This window comes from Oreochromis aureus, linkage group 23, assembly GCF_013358895.1.
Source record: "Oreochromis aureus strain Israel breed Guangdong linkage group 23, ZZ_aureus, whole genome shotgun sequence".
In the NCBI taxonomy this organism is placed as follows: Eukaryota; Metazoa; Chordata; class Actinopteri; order Cichliformes; family Cichlidae; genus Oreochromis; species Oreochromis aureus.
The window spans coordinates 44,173,949-44,197,472 of NC_052963.1; the positions used below are offsets into that span (position 1 = coordinate 44,173,949).

The 23,524-nt window shown below is 42.3% G+C and overlaps 3 protein-coding genes across 9 annotated transcripts in view; 1 reads left to right on the top strand and 2 right to left on the bottom strand.

Annotated features, from left to right (window-relative positions):
* Nucleotides 1–10,483, top strand: part of LOC116333314 (zinc finger protein GLIS1) — an 82,304-nt gene extending 71,821 nt beyond the window's left edge. For all 6 annotated transcript variants that reach the window (XM_039606666.1, XM_031756520.2, XM_039606669.1 and 3 more), the window contains 4 exons: nucleotides 313–487; nucleotides 7,973–8,103; nucleotides 8,934–9,089; nucleotides 9,182–10,483. In XM_039606666.1, the coding sequence (XP_039462600.1) occupies nucleotides 313–487; nucleotides 7,973–8,103; nucleotides 8,934–9,089; nucleotides 9,182–9,318 (599 nt within the window). In that variant the 3' untranslated portion in view covers nucleotides 9,319–10,483. The remainder of the gene's footprint in view (nucleotides 1–312; nucleotides 488–7,972; nucleotides 8,104–8,933; nucleotides 9,090–9,181) is intronic.
* Nucleotides 10,484–10,533: 50 nt separating this feature from the next.
* Nucleotides 10,534–17,684, bottom strand: elovl8b (ELOVL fatty acid elongase 8b). Of its 2 annotated transcripts, XM_031756532.2 has the most exons (8): nucleotides 17,422–17,684; nucleotides 17,272–17,336; nucleotides 15,742–15,929; nucleotides 13,292–13,372; nucleotides 13,102–13,158; nucleotides 11,557–11,671; nucleotides 11,115–11,242; nucleotides 10,534–11,020 (listed from the first exon to the last, which is right to left on the bottom strand). In XM_031756532.2, exons 2-8 carry the CDS (start codon nucleotides 17,327–17,329, stop codon nucleotides 10,853–10,855), a joined length of 795 nt encoding a protein of 264 aa, XP_031612392.1. In that variant the 5' UTR covers nucleotides 17,330–17,336; nucleotides 17,422–17,684; the 3' UTR covers nucleotides 10,534–10,852. The 2 variants fall into 2 exon arrangements, with proteins under 2 accessions (XP_031612392.1, XP_039462605.1); XM_039606671.1 differs by lacking the exon at nucleotides 15,742–15,929.
* A 229-nt stretch (nucleotides 17,685–17,913) lies between these two features.
* mutyh (mutY DNA glycosylase) lies at nucleotides 17,914–22,643 on the bottom strand. Its single transcript, XM_031756529.2, has 15 exons — nucleotides 22,411–22,643; nucleotides 21,882–22,012; nucleotides 21,652–21,691; nucleotides 21,493–21,566; nucleotides 21,360–21,401; nucleotides 21,200–21,271; nucleotides 20,979–21,092; nucleotides 20,789–20,886; nucleotides 20,560–20,704; nucleotides 20,338–20,425; nucleotides 20,080–20,262; nucleotides 19,653–19,798; nucleotides 19,411–19,560; nucleotides 18,460–18,510; nucleotides 17,914–18,374 (listed from the first exon to the last, which is right to left on the bottom strand). Exons 1-15 carry the CDS (start codon nucleotides 22,505–22,507, stop codon nucleotides 18,228–18,230), a joined length of 1,578 nt encoding a protein of 525 aa, XP_031612389.1. The 5' UTR covers nucleotides 22,508–22,643; the 3' UTR covers nucleotides 17,914–18,227.
* Nucleotides 22,644–23,524: the final 881 nt, after the last annotated feature.

Below are 23,524 nucleotides of genomic sequence, written 5' to 3' on the forward strand. Positions count from 1 at the left end.
AGTCCTCTTTTTAAAGGACCTACTGTTCAAAGTCACTGTCGGAACACATGTAACATTTTAGTTTATTATTGTGTAATACGAAAAAGGACAAACAAGGCCAGTCCCTGTGGCAGCACAAACAATGTACCCTAAATTACAAACAGCGCAAACACAGAACTTTTTATTTTACGAAGCACACTGATTGGATGAAAGTTGTCAAAACAAAATCCTGTTGCCATGAAATGGCTTTTAATTTGCTCGAAGGAGAGATGAAGCACGGGGGCCTTGAGTTTATTTGGCACGTTTACCGAATTAGCTTTGTTTGTCTTTCAGGCCTGTACACTGGCTCCAGTACCCCCCATCACAGCACCCCAGTGGAGCTGCTCTCCCCCACCCCCAACTCTGGCTCCACCGCTGACCTGCCAACCCGACAGCACCGACTGGATCGAGACCTCGGCAGCCCTCACCACCTGTCCCCGCTGGCTGCCATGGACGGCACGAGAGACGGGTGAGTAACAAACCCTTGATTTGTATTTAGATGTTGAGGTATGTCACTCCGAAGGTCTGGGTCACTGGAAAACTAGAGATGTGTCATAAAGGGTGGGAAATATAAACACGAACCTGATTAATGAATGAATAATCCTACAAACAGTCATGGATGGCTTTGTCACAATTCTGTCATATAATTGAAGTCATATCACATCATGTTTTGAAAAGGTCAAAGGACACCGTGTGTTTGTTTTACTGCATACAAACAACGTGTATGACAAAGTTCAGTGACAGTGCAAACTCTGTTCTTCTCTTAAGACTTCCCCTGATATTGTGATTACACTTTACACCCTCTGCCTCCATTATTTTTCACCTATTTATCATCCCGAGTCCCGGCCGAACCCTCTTAGCTCATGTTAGGTTAAGCCTCGTGGTCCTGCTGACAAACCCATCTTGGCTTTCTTACTGGAAACAAAATCAACTTCTCGACCCCTATGACGTCCCTCATGGGAAGACGGGCAGTGCTGGTCACCACGCGGTCAATGTGACACATCACCAGCTTTGGTGAGAGTATCAAAGCAGTGTGATAGCGTCGTCTTCTTGTGTTTATGTTCTGTGAGCTCTTTCACCATCAACCGGTTCTCTTTAAAAACACAAAACCTCGAGATTACATTTATAGACCTTGATATACTGCTGCTGTTCAGCTATGCAACAAATGCAAGCAACAAAATGACGTTTAAATCAGTGATGCATCTTTCAGGTAATTGTGAAAATAAGCACATCTGGAGATACTTTTAAGAAGCAATAAAACTGAATACGGTTTAGTAAGAATACCAGTGTTGCTACATCTTTAGTCAAGACAAATGTGCTTCCATTGAACCAATCCATTATCCTGGGAATTCATTAATTAACTGTATCTTTACAGAGCTCCCGCTTGAAGTCGACGCAAACATTTCAAAAGACGACGCACAAAACCCGCAGCTCTTCGAGGTGCGACTGCCTTGCTCAACAACAGCTCGAGCAGCTCCTCTCATGCATCTCTGAGTGTGTGCATGTGTGTGATTTGCAGGATGTTTCCTATTAGTGCTGATGATTTCCCCAGAGAGCCTGCAGAGCAGAGTTACAGAACCGGGTGTCGTCAGGAGGCACAGTGTGTGCTGTGCTAAAGCAATGTGTCTAAAAACCAGGGAGGTAGGGAAGGAAAACAGTCCTGTACAGTTTAATAACATTGAGAAAGAGTGGATGGAATCAAGCATCATAAACTGTGTTACAAAAGTGATTGTGTTACATAAACATGCTTTCTTTTAACTCTGTGGTCCGCTCTGTGGGTGTATATACAACACCCGCATATTACAGAATGATCTTTGATGGCTTCCTTACTTTAAAGAGCTGCACATACATTTGTACTTATGTGCATGTGTGTGTCTCCGTGTGTGGGGGCGAGTTTACATATCCAGGAAATACACGTGATTGGTTATGATTGGGGTGTGAGGTACAGCAGACCGCTCGACATCCAGCACAAACAGAGCAGCCGAGCAGAGCGGTGAAACCGCCTGGATGTAAACGTCCGAGCGGCGCTCAAGAGACGTCGGGATGGCCTGGAAGCATCTGGAAGCTGGTGTGTTGTTTCAAGCCTTGAAAGCAGAAGGAGAAGCCTGTCAAAATTACCTCGCGGTTTCTGTGGCTCTTTTCTCAGCAGCACGCACAATTAGCAGTGCGAGCACAGGCATGGAAAGTGAAAAGGACTCTGGGAGGGGATACTCGGCTACACAGGCAGGGTGACATATTGGAAGTGAGAGTCGGACCGTGTCTGCTCCTGTCCGTACTTGATGAGGAACATGTTGGTGCAGCTTGGTGATAGTCCCCCTTTTTTACCTGCATATGTAACCCAAGTGGTTCAATGACTTATCTCCCTTTTCATGTACATCTTTGTGTCCCCAGTAATGTGATGACAGCACTGCATTAAAACGACAGCAATTCCCAAATTTGCACATTTCAGCAACTCCAGATGACCTGAAAGAGTTTTCACGAAGGCGCATGCTGTAGCGCTCTATCTGTTGATCACACGGTATAGATGGAGGGCGGGGGCGAGGCGTCAGACCTGCAGCACGCCGCACATGAAATGTCTGCTTGCATTTGCCTGAAGATGGAGCATTTGATTTACATGTTTAAAGCCTTAAGTATACAGGCTGTTGCCAAAGTCAATATCAGCACTGCATTTGTTTTTCCCCAAACGGTTTAGCAGGACATTAAACATTTTGACAAAATTATCAAACTAACCTTGCTCCAGTGTGGCAGCCTCTGACCTCATGGCTAAATGTGTTTACCCTGGCTCAAATGGGCCATTTAGACTCCTTTTACTTTGTAAATACCAGTGTCATTTTTCTGAAGCTAATATAAGGATATGCCAGTTAAAATACATCTAGAATCACTGTGGCACAAGTGGGCCCCTCTCACAGAAACGGTTGTTCGACCACGGCGGCCTCCGAGCACAGAGAGACGGGTGGTAAATGTTGTCATTCACTGCTTCACCCAAGTGTGGTTATATAATTGCAGAGGGGGTGGGGAGCTGCAGCCTTTACCTGCGTATTGATATTAGAGCCCCTCTGCAAATATTAGTCTGAGGCGGTTTGATACCTCGGCAGTGATTGACACAGGCTAATTGGATTAGAGTGGCAGCACAGTCGGCACAGAGCTACATTAAGAGTTCCCGCTCTAGAAGGGGGCACGTTCACGGCTTGTAACTCTACACTGTCTTTCTTCCAGCCATTATCGTTCTCCAACGAGCCAGAAAATGAGTGTCAGTCTCAAAACCCAAACAAAAGCATTTTTGAGGTAGTCGCTCATGGCAGTATGTGGTCAGTCACTCATTTTGCGGTCCTCAGTTAATAATGTGTTGCCTTCAATTAACCCGACTACACAAACGGTTAACTGGGAGAAAAGATTCAGATGATTTACAGTAAGAATTCCTCCGAGTAGGAGACTATAGTGATTAAAGGTGGATCTGCTCAGTTTGGGGCAGATATCTTTCTGGGACTAACGGAGGCTGGGGCCTTCGGGGCTGGCTTAGCTTTAGCTTAGCTTTAACCAGGATGCTGTTGTCTGTCTCTCAAACACTGTTTTAGTTTGCTAACCAAAAACAGAAGCGTTCCCACCGATCTGTGCCAAAGAAGCCCCTGTCATCCATCAGAGGGGCTTAATGGTCGGCTGCAAAAAAGTGGGGGGAGACGAGAGGGGAGGCGAAGGGTGTTTTGGGGAGTTTGCAGGGCCTGTGGAGAACAGGGTCTTATTCCCGCTCCCTAGTGGGACAGTTAGCTGCAGGTGAAGGAAGATAAACGAGGAGCAGATCAGCACTGTTCATGAATCTTCAGGTTACTTTCCATCCCATCATGCCTCCATGCAGGGAGCCAAGACTTCACGGGTAGCTTATCTTTATTAAGATGAGTTGTAATGTTTCTGGACAATAGCTGCAGGCTAGCGGAGATGACGTTCATGCCCACATACCTGAGTACAAGCAACTTTATGACTTCAGGGCGGCTTCAAACAGTCCAGGTTTGAATGTCCTTCTGATCTCCTGGTAGCATTTCAAACGGCAGAGTTTAGTCACCTACCGAATCTCATTCCTCTTACTCACAAACCATCCACTCAAGTTAAAAAAGCCTCTGATCTGAAATGAGCAACGATTTCCCATCTCTATAAGTAAACCTTTTCCAGCACAGGTCAAAGTTTACATTATTCATCAGTATGTGAGCATTTTTGAAATCTTCAAATTCGTTCTTTGTAAAAGAAATATCAAAGCCTCAGCTTACTCTCCCCTCCTATTCTGGCTTCAGAAATCATAAGGTCAGGGGTCAAATCCCTCTGTCTTTACATTAGGACAGAGGTGGGGTGACTGAGAAAAGCAGAGACGTGCAGGATGGTCAGTGAAGATGAATTTCAGGGAGAGATTAATGTGGCACATGAAAGATTCCCCTCATACCTTCAGGTTGAGTGGCTAGCAAGCTAGAGCAATGCCTGAGGCAGCTGGCAGTGATTAGCTTATGATTCACTTTAGCTACACATAGAGGCAGCTTGTAAAAATATGAACAGTATAACTGTTTCCTGAGTTTGTGCTGACAGCAGCTCCTGGGGGAACGGTGCTCTCTGCAGGAACACATGGCCATGCAGCGGCCCCGTGCCAGCACGTGGATTAGCCAGGCTCACAGAGCTAGCTTCTCCAGGGCTGGAGTCACACAAGGTGTCACACAAGCATCATCAGGTTGGTACTGATGGGCTCCAAAGTCAAGGGCAGTCACACTGACAAGGAGAAGGCACCTTAAATCCTTAATAATCAGCAATCCTGCCACCTCGATTTGAAGTTGTATTTGTTTGATAGTTTTGCAAACCTTGTATTTCAAGGTTTCAAGGTGAGTTTTTGAGAAAGTTTTTACAATACTTAAAGTAGCTATATAGTCCTTTACCTTACAAAAATCTACCTGAGTGACGCATGAAAAGATACAAAAGCAGTTAAATAAAAATATTCAGTTGTGTTATTAGAGTTTAATTAGTGAGCTAAGATGTAAAAATAATCACTTTCATAAGCTCAATATTCTTTCTATATAAAACCTTTATCTGCTTTGCCATTTTCTGACAAATAAAACAATAAAAGTTCTTTATTCTCCTCGTAAAATAAAGAGGAATCAAGTTAAGTAAAAGTAAGCATGGTTACTCTCATGTTCACTCGCTTCAGGGTCTGTTTTTCAACCAGAATTCGTGGGAACTGTTTTTACATTTATGACACAGGTGAACAGACAGGAGCAATAACACGACCTTTCCTACAGAACCGAAGCCAAACAGTATTTTCTGGATCCAGTTTTATGATGAGCACCGTGATAAATGTAGAAGCAGTGGAGCCTGAAGCGATGTACGACTAAATAAAATGTAAAATAATTCAGCCCCAGCAAGAAAGCCTTCCAAGTTTTTGCACTTTCGCTTGACATCGTTTACCGTCTCCTCTTGATCGGGAGGTGCTCTCTGCCAAATGCCCCGCACGAAGCCTCTGCCAGCTACTGAGTGCTGGGTGGGACGCCCCTCGTGCATGGAGCAGTAGGTCATATAGCAGGCTCCAGCCAGGCCAGCAATGAGCAGTCATCTCTGGGCTCAGCTGCCTCCAGCAGCTCTCTGTCATCACAGTCATATAGCGCTTAGCGCAAACCATATGCCCCTGCAGCACAGCGGCACATAGTAACACAGCAGCAGTTTATGTGTTGGCATTCCTGATATGCAGTAATAAGTAGCTGCTGAATATTTGGGGAGGCGATTGGGCAGCTCCATTTTTTAAAAGCAGGTCTGTTGCCCATCAGTCTGGATTTGGACCAGCTTTCTGTTTCATTAAGTTAATGTCAAGTGTACAACATTAAGTCGTTAAATCGCTCATTTTGAGTTTTGTGTAAACTTGAACATTTAACATCCAGGCAAGTGTCTGAATAAATACCAGACCTGGTTCTTACTGCTTCTGGATGCGTTTATTACCATGATGTGATGAAGGCATACATTAAATCCATTTTTTTTCCTCCTGTTTGTTTAAACTTGGCCTGATGTAGCCTTTACAGTAAAGGAATAATCATTCACTTTTCTGCCAGCTTTGCTTTGAATATAAAACTGAAGCTGTCTGAAAACAGGGGAACCATTAGTCTTGAGGTAGAGTCTGCCTTCCAGCACCTCTGAACATCAATAATCAACAAGTCACGTATCGTTCATTTCACCCTTGGCTCTACTTCTTTCATTTGTTTTATATTTTGGTCGGTTTTATTGATTAAAAAAGTGTTGCAGCCATTTAAATTTTGGGATGGTGGTAGATGTGTTTTCCATTTCGAGTCAGCGAAAGAACGAATAAGCGTGTTTTTCTGTCTGCCCCCGCTCCTCAGTTTGTCCTTAACAATAAACAACCAACCCTAACTTTAGTGGAACAAAGGTCAGTGCGGTAACCTCAGCAAACTCTTGGTTGTGTGTTTTATGGGGAGACTAAATCGCCATTGTGTTGGAGGCATCTGAAAGTCAGCATGCAAAGGATGCAGAGTGTCCACGCCAGTCCATACGATGCTGAAGGTCATTAAGAGTAAACTTGCAGTAAACTCCCAGCATATATTTTGCAAAGTTATAGTTTGTTATTTTTAGACTTTTAAGACTAGGACTACCAAACCAGCAACTTCCTTCCTTCATTTTTATCATGTTTCTTTCATTACTTCTCAGTATGCAGCATCAACATCAGGGCTAAATCTGAGGGAATGGAAACAAATTCAAACTGTTAGTAATGAAGTCAGACTGCAGGTGTGATTTAGTTATAAGTTACTGTTCTAGACAAACACCTTGAACACTCAAATTGCATTGAAATGCTAATCATCTTTGAGATCAGGAGATTGACAGACGGAGTGGTGTGGCATCAGTAGTAATACGGACTCTGTATATGTTTTATTGGATGAAGAGAGAGCTTAGGGTGGATGCAAAGCTGTGCATTTTTACTGGTCAAGCTACCTCCCTCCCCTCACCTGTGATCGTGAGCTCTGAGCAAAATAATGAAATTACTGATACAAATGGCAGAAATGGGATCTCCCTTAGAGATAGGGTGAGACCAGTGGTGGCCCACTTGGGAGCACCTTGTTGGCTCCATGGCAGAGCTGGGGGCTCTGGATGTCCCTGCTTAAACTGCTACCATCAGAAGATGGATGGATAGATGGGTCATAGTCATCATGACAGCAGGAAACTTCACGTTAGACAATAAGATGTGGTGATGAAGCACATTGCAGTTTTCTGATGTCATACTGTAGATTTTGCTGAGTAAATCAGTTCAACTGGCAGCAAAAACATTTCATAATTTTGCTTTGATTTCAAGATTTGATGTCATATTTGTGGCTTTTCCAGCACAGAGTGCGCCTCTTAAATGCAGAGATTGAAGAAAAACCAACTCTGTTTAAATATTAGCCAGGACTGGCACAGTGTGAAGCTTGGAGATTTGCTGCTGCTGTATCGAATGACAAATGGGTCCAATAGCACAGACAGATCTTTACCTAAAATATCAATATCTGCACAGGCTGGAGTCCACAAAGTCTCAAACACGTTAACTTAATATTTCTTCACTTAAATGTCATGAAGGTAAACAGGGATAGTATTTTTTTTCTTCCCGGGCCACAAAGCCAAGGGTTACTGCACTGGTGTGTGTTCGCTTCAATGCACACTCTGCTGTTTGTTGACTTAAGATCATAATATGCGGTAGGAGGAAGATTAGGTGTGGGGAGCCCAAGTTTCCACATGCCTGGACTGTTTCTTCTTCTATGTGTGCGCGGGATCACTGACTGCTCCGCTGGGTTTGTTGGATCATGTGGTTAGCAGGCCGGCATGCAGCTCCGGCTTTGATTGGGATGTCACAGTGCATGAAGCATTTTATTGAGAACTACTGAGGCCGTCAAGAAAGGAATGACTTTAAATTGAGAGCTTTTTATTCCTAGTTTCTCTGTGTCTGCTTCAGGGTGTCGGGTTCCCTCCTGTCTCCTGGGATGAAGACAGCGGGGACATCGCCTCCTCCACTGGAGAAACAGCATGTCCACCCTCACCACAAGCTTTACCCTCACTATCACCAACATCAGCCTGCCAGCGACGGTAAGGCTAACCCCAAAACTCAACGCAGAATGCAGCTTAACTTCTTTCAGGAAATCTGTTTTGGCTTCAATTTGAATCAATTCCTGCATGTTTCAATTTAATATCCTAAAATGGTTCCTGTGGCAGGTGATTCAGTAACTCTATGATTTCCTATGATAGGAACAGATCACCTGAATATAATTACCGCCTGAACCCAACTGTGTTCCTCTTCCAAAAGCTGCACCACTCGCTGCCACATAAGAGAGAGAGGAAGTTGTCTCTTAGCGCGCCGATACAGCCCCGCAGCTCTGTCAGACCATTTTTAGGACGGCGAGAGATTAGAGTCGTAGAGACAGAGTGGGGAAAACCACATGCCGGAAGCCTTTTCCTCGAGCTGAATTAGCCAACAAAATGCTGGCTCGTGTATTCAGCCGTCTCTCAGCGTCCTAACATGGCAGGTTCAGCTGTCACTCCCGAGCTTTTTTCCTAATGCCTTAAACACTGTTTTCACTGTAAAGATCTACACATGGACGTCTCTCAAACCACGCTGTGGTCAGCCAGTTGCGTAAATGCGCACCAGGAAGGGCTGCTTTCCCATTATCATGACTCCTGCGGTTGATCTGGATCACAAACTCAGACGATGGGGACAAATGCTACATACCATGTAGCCTGGCAGTGTTAGCACAAACACAAATATAGCATTGTCATAACTTAAGATCCATATTACGTTTCAGCTGGATGGACCGGGCGCTTAGTGACAGTGGAAACAGTCCCTCTGTAATGGCAATTGATGAAGTCCAGCTTCTATTTTTCTCTCTCCCCTCCCTCTACAATTCTCCAACATTTCTTAGAATACCAAGGCAGCTTCCAGAGCTGCTTCCATTTCGGAGACTCCTACAGGATGGAGCAGACAGTCGGTGGCGTCCACGTCCCGGGGGATTCTCACACCTACACTTCCCATCAGCCCAATGGCTTCCACATGTCGACAAGCAACACCGGCTCTGCAGGTGAGGATGATTGTCCTCTTAGCCTGTGTACAGGCTGAGCTGCAAGTATCACCATTTAATCAGCATATTAAACAAACTGTTCTTCCCTGAAGGCTTCAGCTTGACCCAGGAGCTGCAGGGAGGCGGCGGTTGCCAGTTCTTATCCAGCCCAGAGGATAGCATTTTCTTCCAGGTGGGCAGCTTTGACCGTAGCTTGAGCCACATGTCCTCCATCTACACAGAGACATAAAGGAACACTGGAGCAAGACACGCTTCACCACACTACTCCGCAGTCCTTCCTCATGCATCCTCACGCACTTAGATCTTTTTTTTTCTTCAGTTCTGGTTTCATTTTTCCAAAAACAGAACAAAGATCACATTGTAAGTGGGTTATTCTGACTTAAGTGCAAGACAGAAACCAACAAAGTGGAAAAAAATAAGGTTAAATATAATGTAAATGCAACTGTGACACTGAATGGAAATGGCTTCAGTTTCAAAAACAATGGTAGTGTTTCCCAACCTTTTTTTTTCCCTCATGACTCCTTAAAATATTAAACTGTCTACTTATGATTGCGCCTACCCAGCTGCATCTGCTTTCATCAGTTCCAGCAAAAAAATACTGACTTCTTTTGTACAACATGAATAATTTCAAAGGCCAATGTACGAGTAATAACACTAAAATAAGCAAAAGACTACAAAAAGTTTAAAAAAAGGACACCAGTGTTTGAATAGTCTGATAATGGGGCACCCCATCATGAAAACAGTCAGATATTTCTATTTCTATTATGGAAACTTCCTGCAGTCTTTAAATTAATTCTAATTAATGCTAATTGGCATTCAGACTGAAAAACTAAAATCCTGTTGGATTAAAGGTCCAAATTACCAGGCTGCGAACTGCTGGGCACGACTGGAAAAAAATGATGTTGTTGATGGGACAGGTTTTACTCTCTAATGCGCCTCGAGGCAACAGTTGTTGGCGCCATATAAAAAAACTGAATTGAATTAAATGTTATTAAATGACATTGACATTAAAACTTGCACACAGACAGTACAATCAGCTTGAGCTTCTACATACAATATCTCATTTTAACACCACAAACCTCTCCTCTCCTCTTTTTGTGTTTTTTCTCGGTAATCTACACGTCTGTGCTAGACTGACGTGTAGAGGAGAATATAACGTTTTGCAGTGAAGTTTTATCAGTGGGGGAAAAAAAAAAGTTTGGATTTCTCTTGTTAAGTAGTTTTTTTTGGCTTTTGGATTTATCTCGGGAGGGTTTGGGCTCATTAATTCTGCAATAATGCAGAGAAACCATCCTACTTTATTATAATTATTATTATATGTATAAAATGTACAGTTTGTTTACAGCAATCATTTGAATGTTTGTAATTCCTCAGTTTAAGAAATAAATAATTGAATGATCACACAGTGTCTCTTTTTTTTAAAAAGAATATAAATGACAGATGCTTCAGATTGCTCACATTTGTTCTGTGTTTATTATATTGTTTGTTTTTATAAAGACAACAACGTAACAAATGCAACACACCAATGCATTTATAGCCTGAAATATTGTGCAATGTCAGTCCCCAGAGCGAGTTGTGTGTTGAGCACCCTGAGAAAAACTTTCACAATGTGGACTTGTTGTGCCCTCCAGTGGTCACTGAGAAGTACTGCAGATTTTTTTTTTTTTTAATAAACCGTTAATGTACATTATGTATAATGTATATATATATGTATTTTTTTTAAACCGTTGTGTTTCAGCTGTGTGTTGCCTCATCGCGGCGTCTCATTTGTGCTTCTTCGTCTTCCTGAGGTAGCTCTGATAATAAAAGTTACTGAAGAGGATGATGAGGGTGATGCAGTAACCAACCACCACAGCGTTCATGGCATCAGGGTAGTTGCAATCTGCGAACAGGTTGTACGCTGTGTGCACGAGGATCAGGAGAAATTGCACCTGGAGAGACGACACAGTTCAGATCAGTTTAATGATTCAAACATGCTGGCGTGCACATTTTTAAATATCTCACTACAGAGCTGGAGACGCTCACCAGCTGCAGAGATGTCAGGTACCGTTTCCACCACAGGTATTTCTGCATGTGAGGACCGAGTGCAGCCAGGCCATAGTAAGAGTACATTATCACGTGGACAAAGGTGTTGATCAGGCCGACGAAGAACGCTGCAGGAAACAACAGAAAAAGGTTTTCAACACAGAAAAGCTGATTTAATCATATATATTGGAAAAAGGATTATGGAGATGGAGCTGTTAGGCAGGCGGGAAAGAGGAAGACCACTAAGAGGGCTGGTGTGACAGAGAAGGATGCCAGAGATCGGGGAGGTGGAGGTAGATGAGCCACTGTGGCGACCCCTAAAGGGAGAAGCTAGTACAAGCAGTGGAGCTAATTTTACTCTTAGTGGACTTTATGGTTGTTTTGGGGAATGATTTGAGGTCACAAATCTGAGGACAAAATATTTCAGTATCAGAGTACTTACACTGTCCGCCTGCCACATACTTTACTCCCGACCACCAGTTGAAGATCATAGTACTGTGATGGTAAACATGAAGGAACGTCAGCTGATTGTTCTTCTTCCGCAGGATGATTAGGAGCTGTACACAGAGAAATGCGCAAAGAGCTACAGCTAGCAGTGTATATGCAATGCAAGTTTATGCAATCGCCTAACATGTGAATGATCCCCATCTGTAGCTACATCATATGTGAGGGAAATAAAGATATGACAAATCAAACATAAGGTGAGAGTTGCTATGGTGATCTATGCCTTGAATAAAGGACCAGACAAAAGTTGTTGTTTTTTCTTCTTCGCAGCTACAGCAGACACAGACTCTATAGCATAAGGAAGGAGAAAAGTGCTTGTACTAAGGGCTAGAAGGAAAGGAACTGAACTTGCAACAGGAAGCATAAATATTGAAACATACTGAGAGGTGACAAGGGTGAAATCAAAAGGAGTAATTTTCAGGGATGAAGAATAAAGAAAATAAGAGCAAATGAGAGAATGTTAAATCATAGAGTAAGGGCAGCAGTGAGTATTGAAAACAAATGCAAAGCCGGTTGGTCCAGATAGAATGGAAATGTGTAGGAGGAGCAGTGAGGTTTACTTGGAAAGTGAGACATTGTATGATTACTGGAAAAAAGAGAAGGAAATTCCCAAGAGTACGACTGTGCCTTTGGGGTTTTAGGTGCAGACAAGACTGTCGCAAAGGAAGAGCTGTACTGCATGAGGGCACAGAGAGTAGCAGAGACGTATGTGATGAAGAGCACAATGTTAATAATTTTAAGCTTTGGAACATCCTCACCTTTCTCTGACAGAAACAAAAACTTACAGTCAGCATCAGTGGCAACGTGGAATGATATATTCCGATAGCTTATGTTAAGATCAAGTCCATCGCATATGCAAAAAAAAAAGCACTCACTCGAGTAAATATCTCTAAAATGCTCCCACTTGCTACTCTAAAAAAAATGTTAACAGTGTGGACTTGAACCCCACCGTCTGCTTTAGCCTTACAGCAACGATTGTCTGCTCGACTGCATCCCCACTTGCTGTTCTATTCTTTGAAAATGTCTAAGGGCCAACAAACATTTACAACATTTTTTAAGTACTAACCAATCTCATTGTTTTTGAACAGCACCTAATGTGGTGGACCCTCCAAAGAGGGTCTCAGCATTGATCCTGAGAGTGCCAGATGGGTTTAAGATGAAGGTTCAGTTACACTCTGAGCCTTTCCCGTTTCCAGTGGCAATGGACAGGCTGATAGAGCATATCAAGCAAGCGTGAACTATGATGTGTGCAAACCGCATCAGTACGGACCAGGTTGACCCGAACAAGTGGGAAGGGAGGATGAAGAAAAGGTGAAGAGGTGGAGAAGAGCAGGGTGGAGTGGATGGAAAACAATCAGGAGATACAAGCAACACTTAAAGGGAAGATTTAGAAGTTGGTACAGAGGGGATGCTGCTGTGACACACAGGATCAGGAAAGAGTGCATCAGAGGAATAGCTTAGGTTGGACTGTGTAGATACATACCGTGTCACTGAGCTCTATGACCTTAGAGAAGAAAAACCACCAGCACACTCTGGCCATCTGAGGAAAAAGTGTAACTTTTGTATAAACTGTATGTCAGGTATGATAAGCAGCCTGTGAGGGATCAAACTTCTGAACAGACACACACACAAAAAACAAACCACATAATATACTCAATGCACAGCTTTCTTACCCTCATTGCCAGCGGACTGGTGCTGTAATCTACAGGCTGACACAGCAAGCTGTAGTTAAGGAGCCAGGATGTAACCAGGAACTAAAAATAATCAGGCAGTTATTCATCTTCACATATGTCATGAAACAAGACTTTCTAAAATACAGTATTTAATTTATTAATAACTGTATGATCACCAGAAGTATTTTAACATGTCTGCTTTGGGTCACACAGTCAGGTGAAAGTATTTGGAAAGTTTGCATCTGTACACCACCACATTGGATTTTCAGTGATTAGAAAATTGAGGGTTATTGACACTAAGATTTTCAGCTGTAATGAAAGGTGTTAATGAAGATGTTGCAGTAGCACTTCAAGGAGAGCAAATAGATTTTTTTTAAACATGTTCCTCTGTTTTTTAAGTAGTCCGATAGCCGACGCTGTGTGGCTCACGTCCTCATTTTTTATGACCAATATGAAAATGACAATACCTGAATAACAAGAACTAATTAATGTTGAGGAATTTAAGTATTTGGGAGTGCTACTAGACTCGAAATTATCCTTTAAAAAACACGTTAAAAAAATAGTGAAAACTGTAAATGTTAATATACAGAACTTTAGACATATCCGCACATCATTAACAGACACAGCAGCGATTACATTCCTGCACTCTGTGATACTGGCTCATATTGAATACTGTATTACAAGTTGGTCCTATACGAGCTTTGCTGCTACTGGGCCAATCGAAGTATGCTACAAAAGAGCATTGAAAATATTAGATAAGAAACCTTTTTCATATCACCATTGTCAAATTTTAGATAAATACAAGTTTCTAAATTTTACTAATTTCAAATTATTTAAATCTGCCTGTCTTATATACAAAGTTATGCATGGTCTGGCGCCTCCACCAATGAGTGATTTTATTAAACAAAGGTCTAGCAGTGTTGCCGGGTCTCGACTGACTCGAGCCACTGTTAGAGGTGATTGTGAATGGGCATTTAGACGGACCACCTTTTCACAGAATGCTCTGTCATATCAAGGTCAAGGTCAAATTTATTTATATAGCACATTTCCAGACAGATAATGCTGCACAAAGTACTTAACAATATAAAAATGCCATTAAAAAGAAATGATGTAAAACAATAATAACAATATAAAACAATGATAGGACAGTAAAAGGATTAAAACAATAACTAAGACTATTAAATAAGACCAAAATGCTTGGGTCATAGCATGTTAGAAGCCAGGGCATAAAAATGTGTCTTTAGTAGTGATTTAAATTGATCAAGTGTTTGTGCAGATCTAATATTTAGGGGAAGACTATTCCAAAGTCTGGGACCCACCACAGAGAAGGCTCTATCGCCACGAGATTTGAGATTAGTCCGTGGGATGGACAGCATTAATTGTTTAATTAAATTAAAGACCTCATGGTTTATCCTGGAGCATAAACAGAGAGGAGCTCAGACATGTAAGAAGGGGCTCGGGCGTTAAGTGACTTAAAAACAAAAAATAAAAGTTTAAATTGGATCCTGTAGGAAACAGGAAGCCAGTGTAGAGAAGCTAAAACTGGGGTTATATACTGTCTCTGTTTGGTACCAGTTAGCAGGCGAGCAGCTGCATTTTGGACCATCAGAAGACGATGAATGGAGGCCTGATCGAGGCCAAAATACAATGAATTGCAGTAGTCCAATCTGCAAGTAAGGAAAAGGTGAATGACACGTTCAAAGACGTTAGCCGGGAGGAATGGCTTTACCTTGGCTAGCTGTCTTAACTGAAAGAAGGAGGATTGGACTACTGCACTCACCTGCTTATTCAATTTAAGAGAACCATCAAGGGCGACACCGAGGTTTTCTACATGTGTTTTACAGTAGGAGGAAAGGGGGCCCAGAGTGCTAATGATATGATTAAAGTTGCCGAAAATGACAACTTCAGTTTTATTTTCATTTAGCTTTAGAAAATTTAAGGACATCCACTGTTTGATGTCATCAAGGCAGCGTAATAAGAGCTGGGGATGGTCTGACCCTGCTTTTAAAGGCAGATAAATCTGCAGATCATCAGCAAAGCAGTGGAATGAAATGTTGTACCACACGAAGATGGAACCCAATGGCAACAAATACAGTGCGAACAGGACAGGACCCAAAATAGAGCCTTGAGGTACACCGTATTTAAGAGGGGCTATTTTGGTTGAGGAGATGTTGTGACAAAAACATGTACGACTGCGAGTTAAACTGGTTCACTGGTGTTTATTGATGATGTTACTGCTGATAAAAAGAGCATGTAGTAGTCTGATGCCTATAGCGCTATAATCTCTTCCTGACCTGAACCCAACCAATATTTGAATTCATTAAGTTGGTGCACAGATGCAAGTATAGAGACATTGTGCCACTGTTCAAACACATCATTGCTTTGCTCATAAGCTGGTTGGTTAATTAGGTTTCCTGTTATAACAGAACAAAGAAGCAGCTCAAACACACCTCATGGCACATATACACAGACAGGCCAACCATGGTGAAGTTGTAAACAATGAGGACCACTTTGAGCTCAAAGGGTTCTCTGTGCTTCATCAGACGAGGGCCGGCCCAGATTATAAACAGATAAAGCAGGAAGATGAGCGTCACCGGGACTGGGGAGTAGACCAACAGCCAGGGGTCCGTTCTCTTGTCTAGATAGCAGGAACTGCAGGTTAGGGAACTTTAGGTATAATTTAAAAATGAACAAATGTGTTAAAGGAAAGATCCAAAGTAAATTAATGATAGTAGGAGCTGCTGTGATTTCACAAAATTCTCACCAATGATTCCTGAGATGTGGTTTTTGTCTCAAGGCTGCTCAGGAAATGCAAAAAAGTGAACTTTGCTGTAACTTAGTTAATTATACACTCCCCGGCCACTTGATTAGGTACCGTGTTGGACCACCTTTTGCCTCAATTCTTCACAGCACAGATTTCAACAAGGTGCTGCAAACATTCTTCAGAGATTCTGGTCCATGTTGATATGAGAGCATCACACAGCCGCTTGCATTCTCCTAACCCACCACATCCCAAAGGTGCTCTCATGACATCTGGGGACTGTGAAGGCCATTTGAGCACAGTGACCTGTTTAAACAATGATCACTTGGTACTAAGGGACCATGAAAATACCCACACACACCATTACACCACCTTCAACAGTGTGAACTGTTGATACAAGGAAAGGTGGATCCATGCGTTCATGGTATTCATGCATGTTTCAGATTCATCATTACAGGCAACATTTTTCCAGTCTTCTGTTGTTCAGCGTGCAAACTGTAACTTCAGTTTCCTGTTCTTCGCTGACAGGTGTGGCGCCCATCTGCTTCAAGGGATTTTTATTTTTTGTGTTTGAGTTACAGTTGCCTTCCTATCAGCTCGAAGCAGTCTAGCCATTCTCCTCTGACCTTTGACACCAACCAGGCATTTTTCAGCCAAGCCTGCTGCTCACTGGATATTTTCCTTTTTTTTGGTCCATTCTCTATAAAGTGTAAATACAGTTGTCTGGCAAAAATAACTATGTCATGTGCCATGTGATTGGCTGATTAAATATTTCTCTAACAAAAAAAGTTGAACAGGAGTACCTAATTGGCCAGTGAGTGTACATTTTGTAAAAATAATGTTCATGCCGTTTTCAAGCATTTATGAACAAGCAGCTAAGACCAAGAAACTAGTTTTCTCCATAAACATTCTTGAGAAGTGAGCTTGAATGCCTGCTGCTCCTCTATGTCTATTACAAAGATAATAATAATTGTAACAAGATAATAACAAGATAAAAAGTGTCACGCTCAATCAGCCAGTCATGTGGCAAAAACCACAGAGCAGTCATTGTGAAGCCAAGCTCTGGAGCACATCTGCATCTTCCCACTCATTCAATAGACTAAGACAAGGTTTCCTTTTACACTGAAAGTCTCCCCTACAACCACACGAGACACAGAGATGCAAAAAGAAAAAGCAATAAAAGCATAACAGACATGTGGGAAAATAATCGATATCATACCTCCATTGTCGACTATCCTCTGGTGTACAGACAGGACACTTTGCCACGCGGAATCCATCTGAGAGCTTTCAAGGATTCAAAAAAAAAAAAAGAAGAAAATCACTCAAACGTCCTGCAGTTCAAGACAGCAATGTGCCCGCTGATGCTCACCTTATAGACGCAGTAAACTTCAGTGACAGCGTGGGGGAAACCTTTGGACTGTGCTTAATGTTCAGTAAATGTGAGCCAAGTTCAGCTGCAGCGAGCCCTGCGATAAAATGAAGGCAGACTGGAGCAACCAGCCGTGCCAGAAACAGCCCTGCCAAGGGAGGATCGGCTGCAGCTCAGGCAAACAAACCAAACACTGCACGCTGACACAAAGTGTCTTTCACTCGTTTTTCAATGTATAGAAACCGTGATTTCGATCACTTCCTGTTTCATTCGGCCCACTAAGGGGCGCTGTTTCCCTACAAAGGTTGGCTGATAAAGACTTTTTTTTCCCCTCGTTATTTATGAACAGACATCGCCAGGCGAGGTCATTTCAATACGAATAAATCCTTCAGAATGTAAAATGGTAATTATTGTAAAAAGATACTTAAATCATTATCTTGATTTTGCCTTACAGATGTTGGACATTCAACTCACACATGTCACCAGCTCAAGTGAAGACTGGAGTTTCTTTTATTTACACTTCTTCCCTGTGTTACAACTTTATTGAGGCAATAAACATGACATTTATGAAACATACTAAGTGTAAAACACGTGGTCGGCTCACATGAAATTACTTAAAATTCTGCAGTTGGTTTACAATGAGACAGAAATCAGTCGTTAAAAAAATAATAAAATAAAATAAAAATCACACAATACAATTCTAATGAAAAACTGGGGCTAGATTGCTATATTAATACCTTAAAGTGGAAACAGCAGTGATGGCGATATTTAGGCACATGCATGTGGAAAGGCACTTTTCAGGGACACTAACAACATTCCTCTTTCACAGTCTTGAAGAAGGAACTGAGGGAGAGCTGCCTGCCGCTGCTGTTAGCTGCACTGAGTTTGTTCTTTTTAGAGCTCTGTGGCTTCTTGTTATCCATTATTCCCGAGTCCTTTTGCCTTTTTCCATCCTAAGACGAGCAGAGACAAACAGTTATGTTAGGATTACAGAATAAACTATCTGAGCAGTTTTACAAACTACATGTTGAGGCTTACCTTTGTGTTTTTTCCCGTCAGACTGTCCACAGAATCATAAAGCTTCACAATCTGCAGGAGATTTAATATGTTGACGTTTCACACAGACCACACAAACACAATTAGATGCTTTTTTTTTTAATATCTTACAGAAACGTAAGACAATCTTGACGACATTTTACACATTTATGTGTATTTTCTGTGACATTACTGGGGGACTATTTGTTTATGGCTTTACATTCAGTTTTATTCGATCAGCCTTTGAGCCAAAACACCGCATGTGTCAAACTGACTTTTATGTTGAAGCTTTTCACAGAGATGAGCAAATAAAAGTTTTTTGCTTGTTTTTTTAATGGAGAGTCCATTTTTTGTGGATAATCACAAGGGTGTGCTCTGCGAATTAATCCCCGAGTGTCAGACTGTCAGAGCAGAGAGGAGGAACCCACCTGAACTGTGGCTCGTGTCATCATGTACCAGCACACAGCAAATTGAAAATACACCAACACAATCTTCTTCTCCCACCATCTGTTCTACTCAGCAGATTTATCTGCTTGGCTCGTCGTTTTGGGGGTTTTTGTAATGGATGGAGTCACGGAGAGTTGTGACTGAACCGCAGTTTTTGTACTTGTACCACCAGGCGGTACCTCATTGTGTGGGTTGCCAGTATTAAGGGAAGCTACACACTGCGACTTAGGTTCTGTTTAACTACTTTGTTTTTGCCTTTTATGAAAAGGGTTGTGGCCAATGTTAAGGATCAGCAGGTGATGATCTGAATCTGTTTGCATAATGAAAATAAACTTTGATTGACAGCACGAGCCACTGCAGCCCCATTTTCACTATATACAATATATTTGGAAAGGTAACGGCAGGTTGTTACAGCATGCTTTCTCTAAGTGACAATCAAGTCCACTCTTATTGCTGCATGTCCTACTGACAACAGGACTCAGTGCATTAAAAAAACAAACCACAAACCTTTTTCAATCCTGTGGACACAGCAGCTCCCTGTAGAGCAGATCTAGTGAGCCACTGTGTGTTTTCAGTCTGTGTGTGTGTGTCCCTGTCCTCTAAACACACACTGTAAACCACATAAGTCTGGTGGATGTGGGAGAAGATGTGGACCACCTGCAAACAGCCAACCAGCGCAGCAGAGTTACAGAAACAGCTTATTTCCTATTAAAGGCAGATGACAGAGAGGGTCTAAATATCAAGCTTACCTCTCCCACATACTGCAGGAGGTTTTCAGTTAAATGCGTTCCCAGTATTCTGCTGATTTCCTCGCAGAGCGCCCCCTTCTGTTTCTTCTCAGAGTTTTCGACCTCAAGCAGAAGACTTGGAAACTCCCACAAGCCTGCCAACAAACCTGAAAATACACACGTTTACTTGCAGAATTTATCCATGCAGCCCACCCAGACAGATTTACTTACTTTTACCGGTTTTTATGTGTGTCTGTATCAAGCTGCACAATGACTGAGACATCTACCAGAATTAGAGCCTGCCTCCAGACCAATGCATCACTCCTAACACTAACAGTTTTCTCAGTGATTCAAGTAGTCTGATTCAGTCTCGTTATCAGGACAGAATTGTGTGCATTCTGAATCCAACGCTTGACCAGCACAAGCTGATGTGGCAATCAGTGCTAACCTTTGCTTGGCCTCTGTATGAGCAGGAACTTTTCTTCCCCGTCATCTCCAGGCCTCTTCACCACACAGGTAAGAGTTCGCTCCACTCGGGGTGGCTTCTTCGACGGCTTTCTGGGGAAGTTCTGAACACCCAGCTCATCATTCCAGGGCTCCGAGGGACACAGGGGACATGTTACACTGTTCGCTTCACATATAGAAAGATACTTTTAATTTCAGGACTATACAGACATCTGAGAGGTCTGAAGGGAAGGAGACTTACTGCAGTCTTCTATGTCAGGCAGCTTTGAAGTCTTTGTACCCAGCTTCCCCAAAAGATTCTTAGACTTTTGCTCTTGTTTGACATGAACCTGTGCAGACACACAATGTGCACCCATGCCATTAACTGCAGAGAATCTTTTCTAATCTGTGTTAGCATTGTCTTCTTCTGTGTTCGCATAATCGGACCTTAGTGGTACCAGTCGCAATTTGAAATCATCCCAACCTTGTGATAAGAGTGACAGTGAGACTGTACGGGGCACTGACTGCACAGTGGCCCTTTAGGGGTGCAGACTCGTGCTCCCAGCTCCATCATGGCCTGGTTAAAGTCTCCAGGTCTCTCAGGATCCACCAGCATATTGGCCAGATTCCTTAAACACAAGAGAAATAAAAACATTCAAAAGCTTTCCGTTTATATATTCCCACAATTATTTTGGTTTGGAGGTGAATCTCACCAAAGTGCCTCTGTTACTGCTGGACTTGTGCTGTCAGCTCCAATCGCCCTCAGGCGACACAGCACCCGAATGACATTACCATCCACAGCTCCGGTAACCTAGACAAGAGAGATCACATCACTTATGCGTGATTAATAAGAGAGTACCTAAGACTTTGCTCTGCTGCAGATATCCATGTCTAATGACCCACCAGCCCCTGTGCAATAGAGCCTATAGCTGCAGCAGTGTAGCGTCCCACTCCAGGCAGCTGTTTGAGCAGGCTCTCAACCGTCCGAGGCATCTGTCCCTTTAGCTCTGACACCACCTAAAGGAAATCGAACATATAATGAACACTCAAACACAGAAGGTATGAGACGTTTCTGCAGACATACTATTTAGAAGTGTTAGATAAAGGGAAGAACACAATCAGACCTTCTGCGCTCCTTCATGCAGCCTTCTTCCACGGGAGTAGTAGCCCAGGCCTGCCCACATCTGATTCACCTCCTACCAATCAACACAATCAGTACATTCACATTAAAAACATCATCATTTTAAAATCATTGTATGTGCATTTGCTGCTTTAAGTCATCACCTCTAGAGTTGCAGCTGCAAGATCCTGGACTGTGGGCCACCTCTGGAGCATAATAAATAGAAGCTTTAAGTTGCACACAATGAAATCAATGTCACAAGAAGTCCAGTGCACAAAAAACCTACACGATGCAAACCTTCATCCACTTGTTGTAATAGTCTTTTACTGTGGCAACCTGAGTCTGCTGCAGCATTATTTCTGAAACCCATACTGAAAAAAAAGCACATGCACTTAGACGTTTAAGCAGCAGTTAAAGATGTGTACATTTGTCAAGAATCCACCTAACTCTTCTCACCTCCATATGTCCTGATGTTGATGTCTGACTCTGTTATAGCCTGTAGAAAGTAACGAAAGGCAAAAAGCTACAAATTTCCTCTGAGAAAAAGACTAAAAATACGACAGAAACCACCAAAACACTGACATGGCAGAACCGTTAACTTTGAACCAAACTTATTTCTATATCATATGTTACATTAATGTATATTAATGATGACAACGAAGTAGTATAATATAGTTTCTTTTTACCAGAGTCCTCCATGGCAGCTCTCTCTTCTCCTTGTTGTACCAGTTAAGGAGTTGAGAGCGAAAGCGGACAACATCAGCAGGATCAGGGAAAGTGTGGTACGGAGATGGTGAGGAAGCATCTGTGGTTTCCTCTGGAAGACCAAAAACACAATGCTCACTCAGACTAAAGAAATCCCACTGAAATCTTATTTGTCTATTGTGCTGTTATTAAACGTTTCTATTGTATACTATAATAATTATGATTATTAGATTGAAACAAGTCCCATCAGATATTCATGCCATTTCTTGCAGCAGTACCAAACTTTACCTAACACATGAGCCTGCAGGACACGGTTTGGCTGCGCAGGACGCATCTCTACTGCTGTAAATTCTGAAGCTGCCAAAACATTCTGGCACTGCTTAAACAGTTTAGCAGTTCGTTTTTAGCATCACCTAAAGTGATGTGTTTACTTTCAAGTATGCAATGAAAGCTGAAATGTAGATCTCTCTATGACGCGCAGATATGAAGTAACAGCAGCATGGTGGCTACCTTGTTTCTTTGACTTCTTCCGCTTCGGTAATGCGCTTTCTACCACCTCCACTCCGGCTCGCTTGCCTTTCTGCATCGCTGAACGTAACCTGCTCATAATCAGAAATAATATAAAGCAACCTATTCTGTTTCTGTCCGCACAGCAGGACCAGACACGTTTGCTTCATGCATTCATTTCTGGCTCCCGCCACGTTAAGGAGTGATGGTCCCGGCTCATCCAATCAGCTGTGAGGAAACCCATTACGTACGCTAACGTCAACTCCGGTGGGCGGGTCAAAATAAGACCAGTCATTTCTTTATATTTTGCTAGAAAGAAATGATAATAGGTAGAACGATTTATTGAAACGTAGGCAAACATACATGGAAATACAGCATATAAGTCAAAAACAGAGTCTATAGACTCTCTTAAACAGCTTCCTTGTAATTTATTTAAGTAGCCTTCAGGAATAGTTTTCCAGGTTGCTTGAACGAAATGCAAAGCTCTTCTCTGGATATTGGCTCCCTTTCTGATCTGTGTCAGGATGATCCCACATTGCTTCAATAATATTGAAGTACAGTCTCTGAACCTGCAGCCAATCCATGATTTAGAGAACCCTACTCTGTGTCTTTTGCTCCATTGGCTGTGTTTGGGACCATTTTCATGTTGAAAAATGAAGCAGCTGCAAATCCGATTCTTTCCAGATGGCATCACCACAGCCCTACCCAAGGAGCTGCAGGTGTCCTTCTATACACACTGTGTTGAATCTGTACTGGCATATTGCATACCAGTGTGGGCTGCCAGCAGTCCAGCACTCCAGAAGGTCATAACACGACACAGAAGATCATCACCTGGTTGAGCTGTTACCCTCAGGTAGATGCTACAGGACAACTAAAGCTAAAATGAGGAGACTGAAAAACAGCACATATCCTAGGATGTTGCAATAATAAATAATAAATAACAAACAACAAATGAACAGTGTTATGCCCCCTTTGACTCAAACACACACACACACACACACACACACACACATATATATAGATATATAGATATATATATATATATATATATATAGATATATATATATATAGATATATATATATATTAGTATTAAACACTTCACCAATTTCTAAGCAT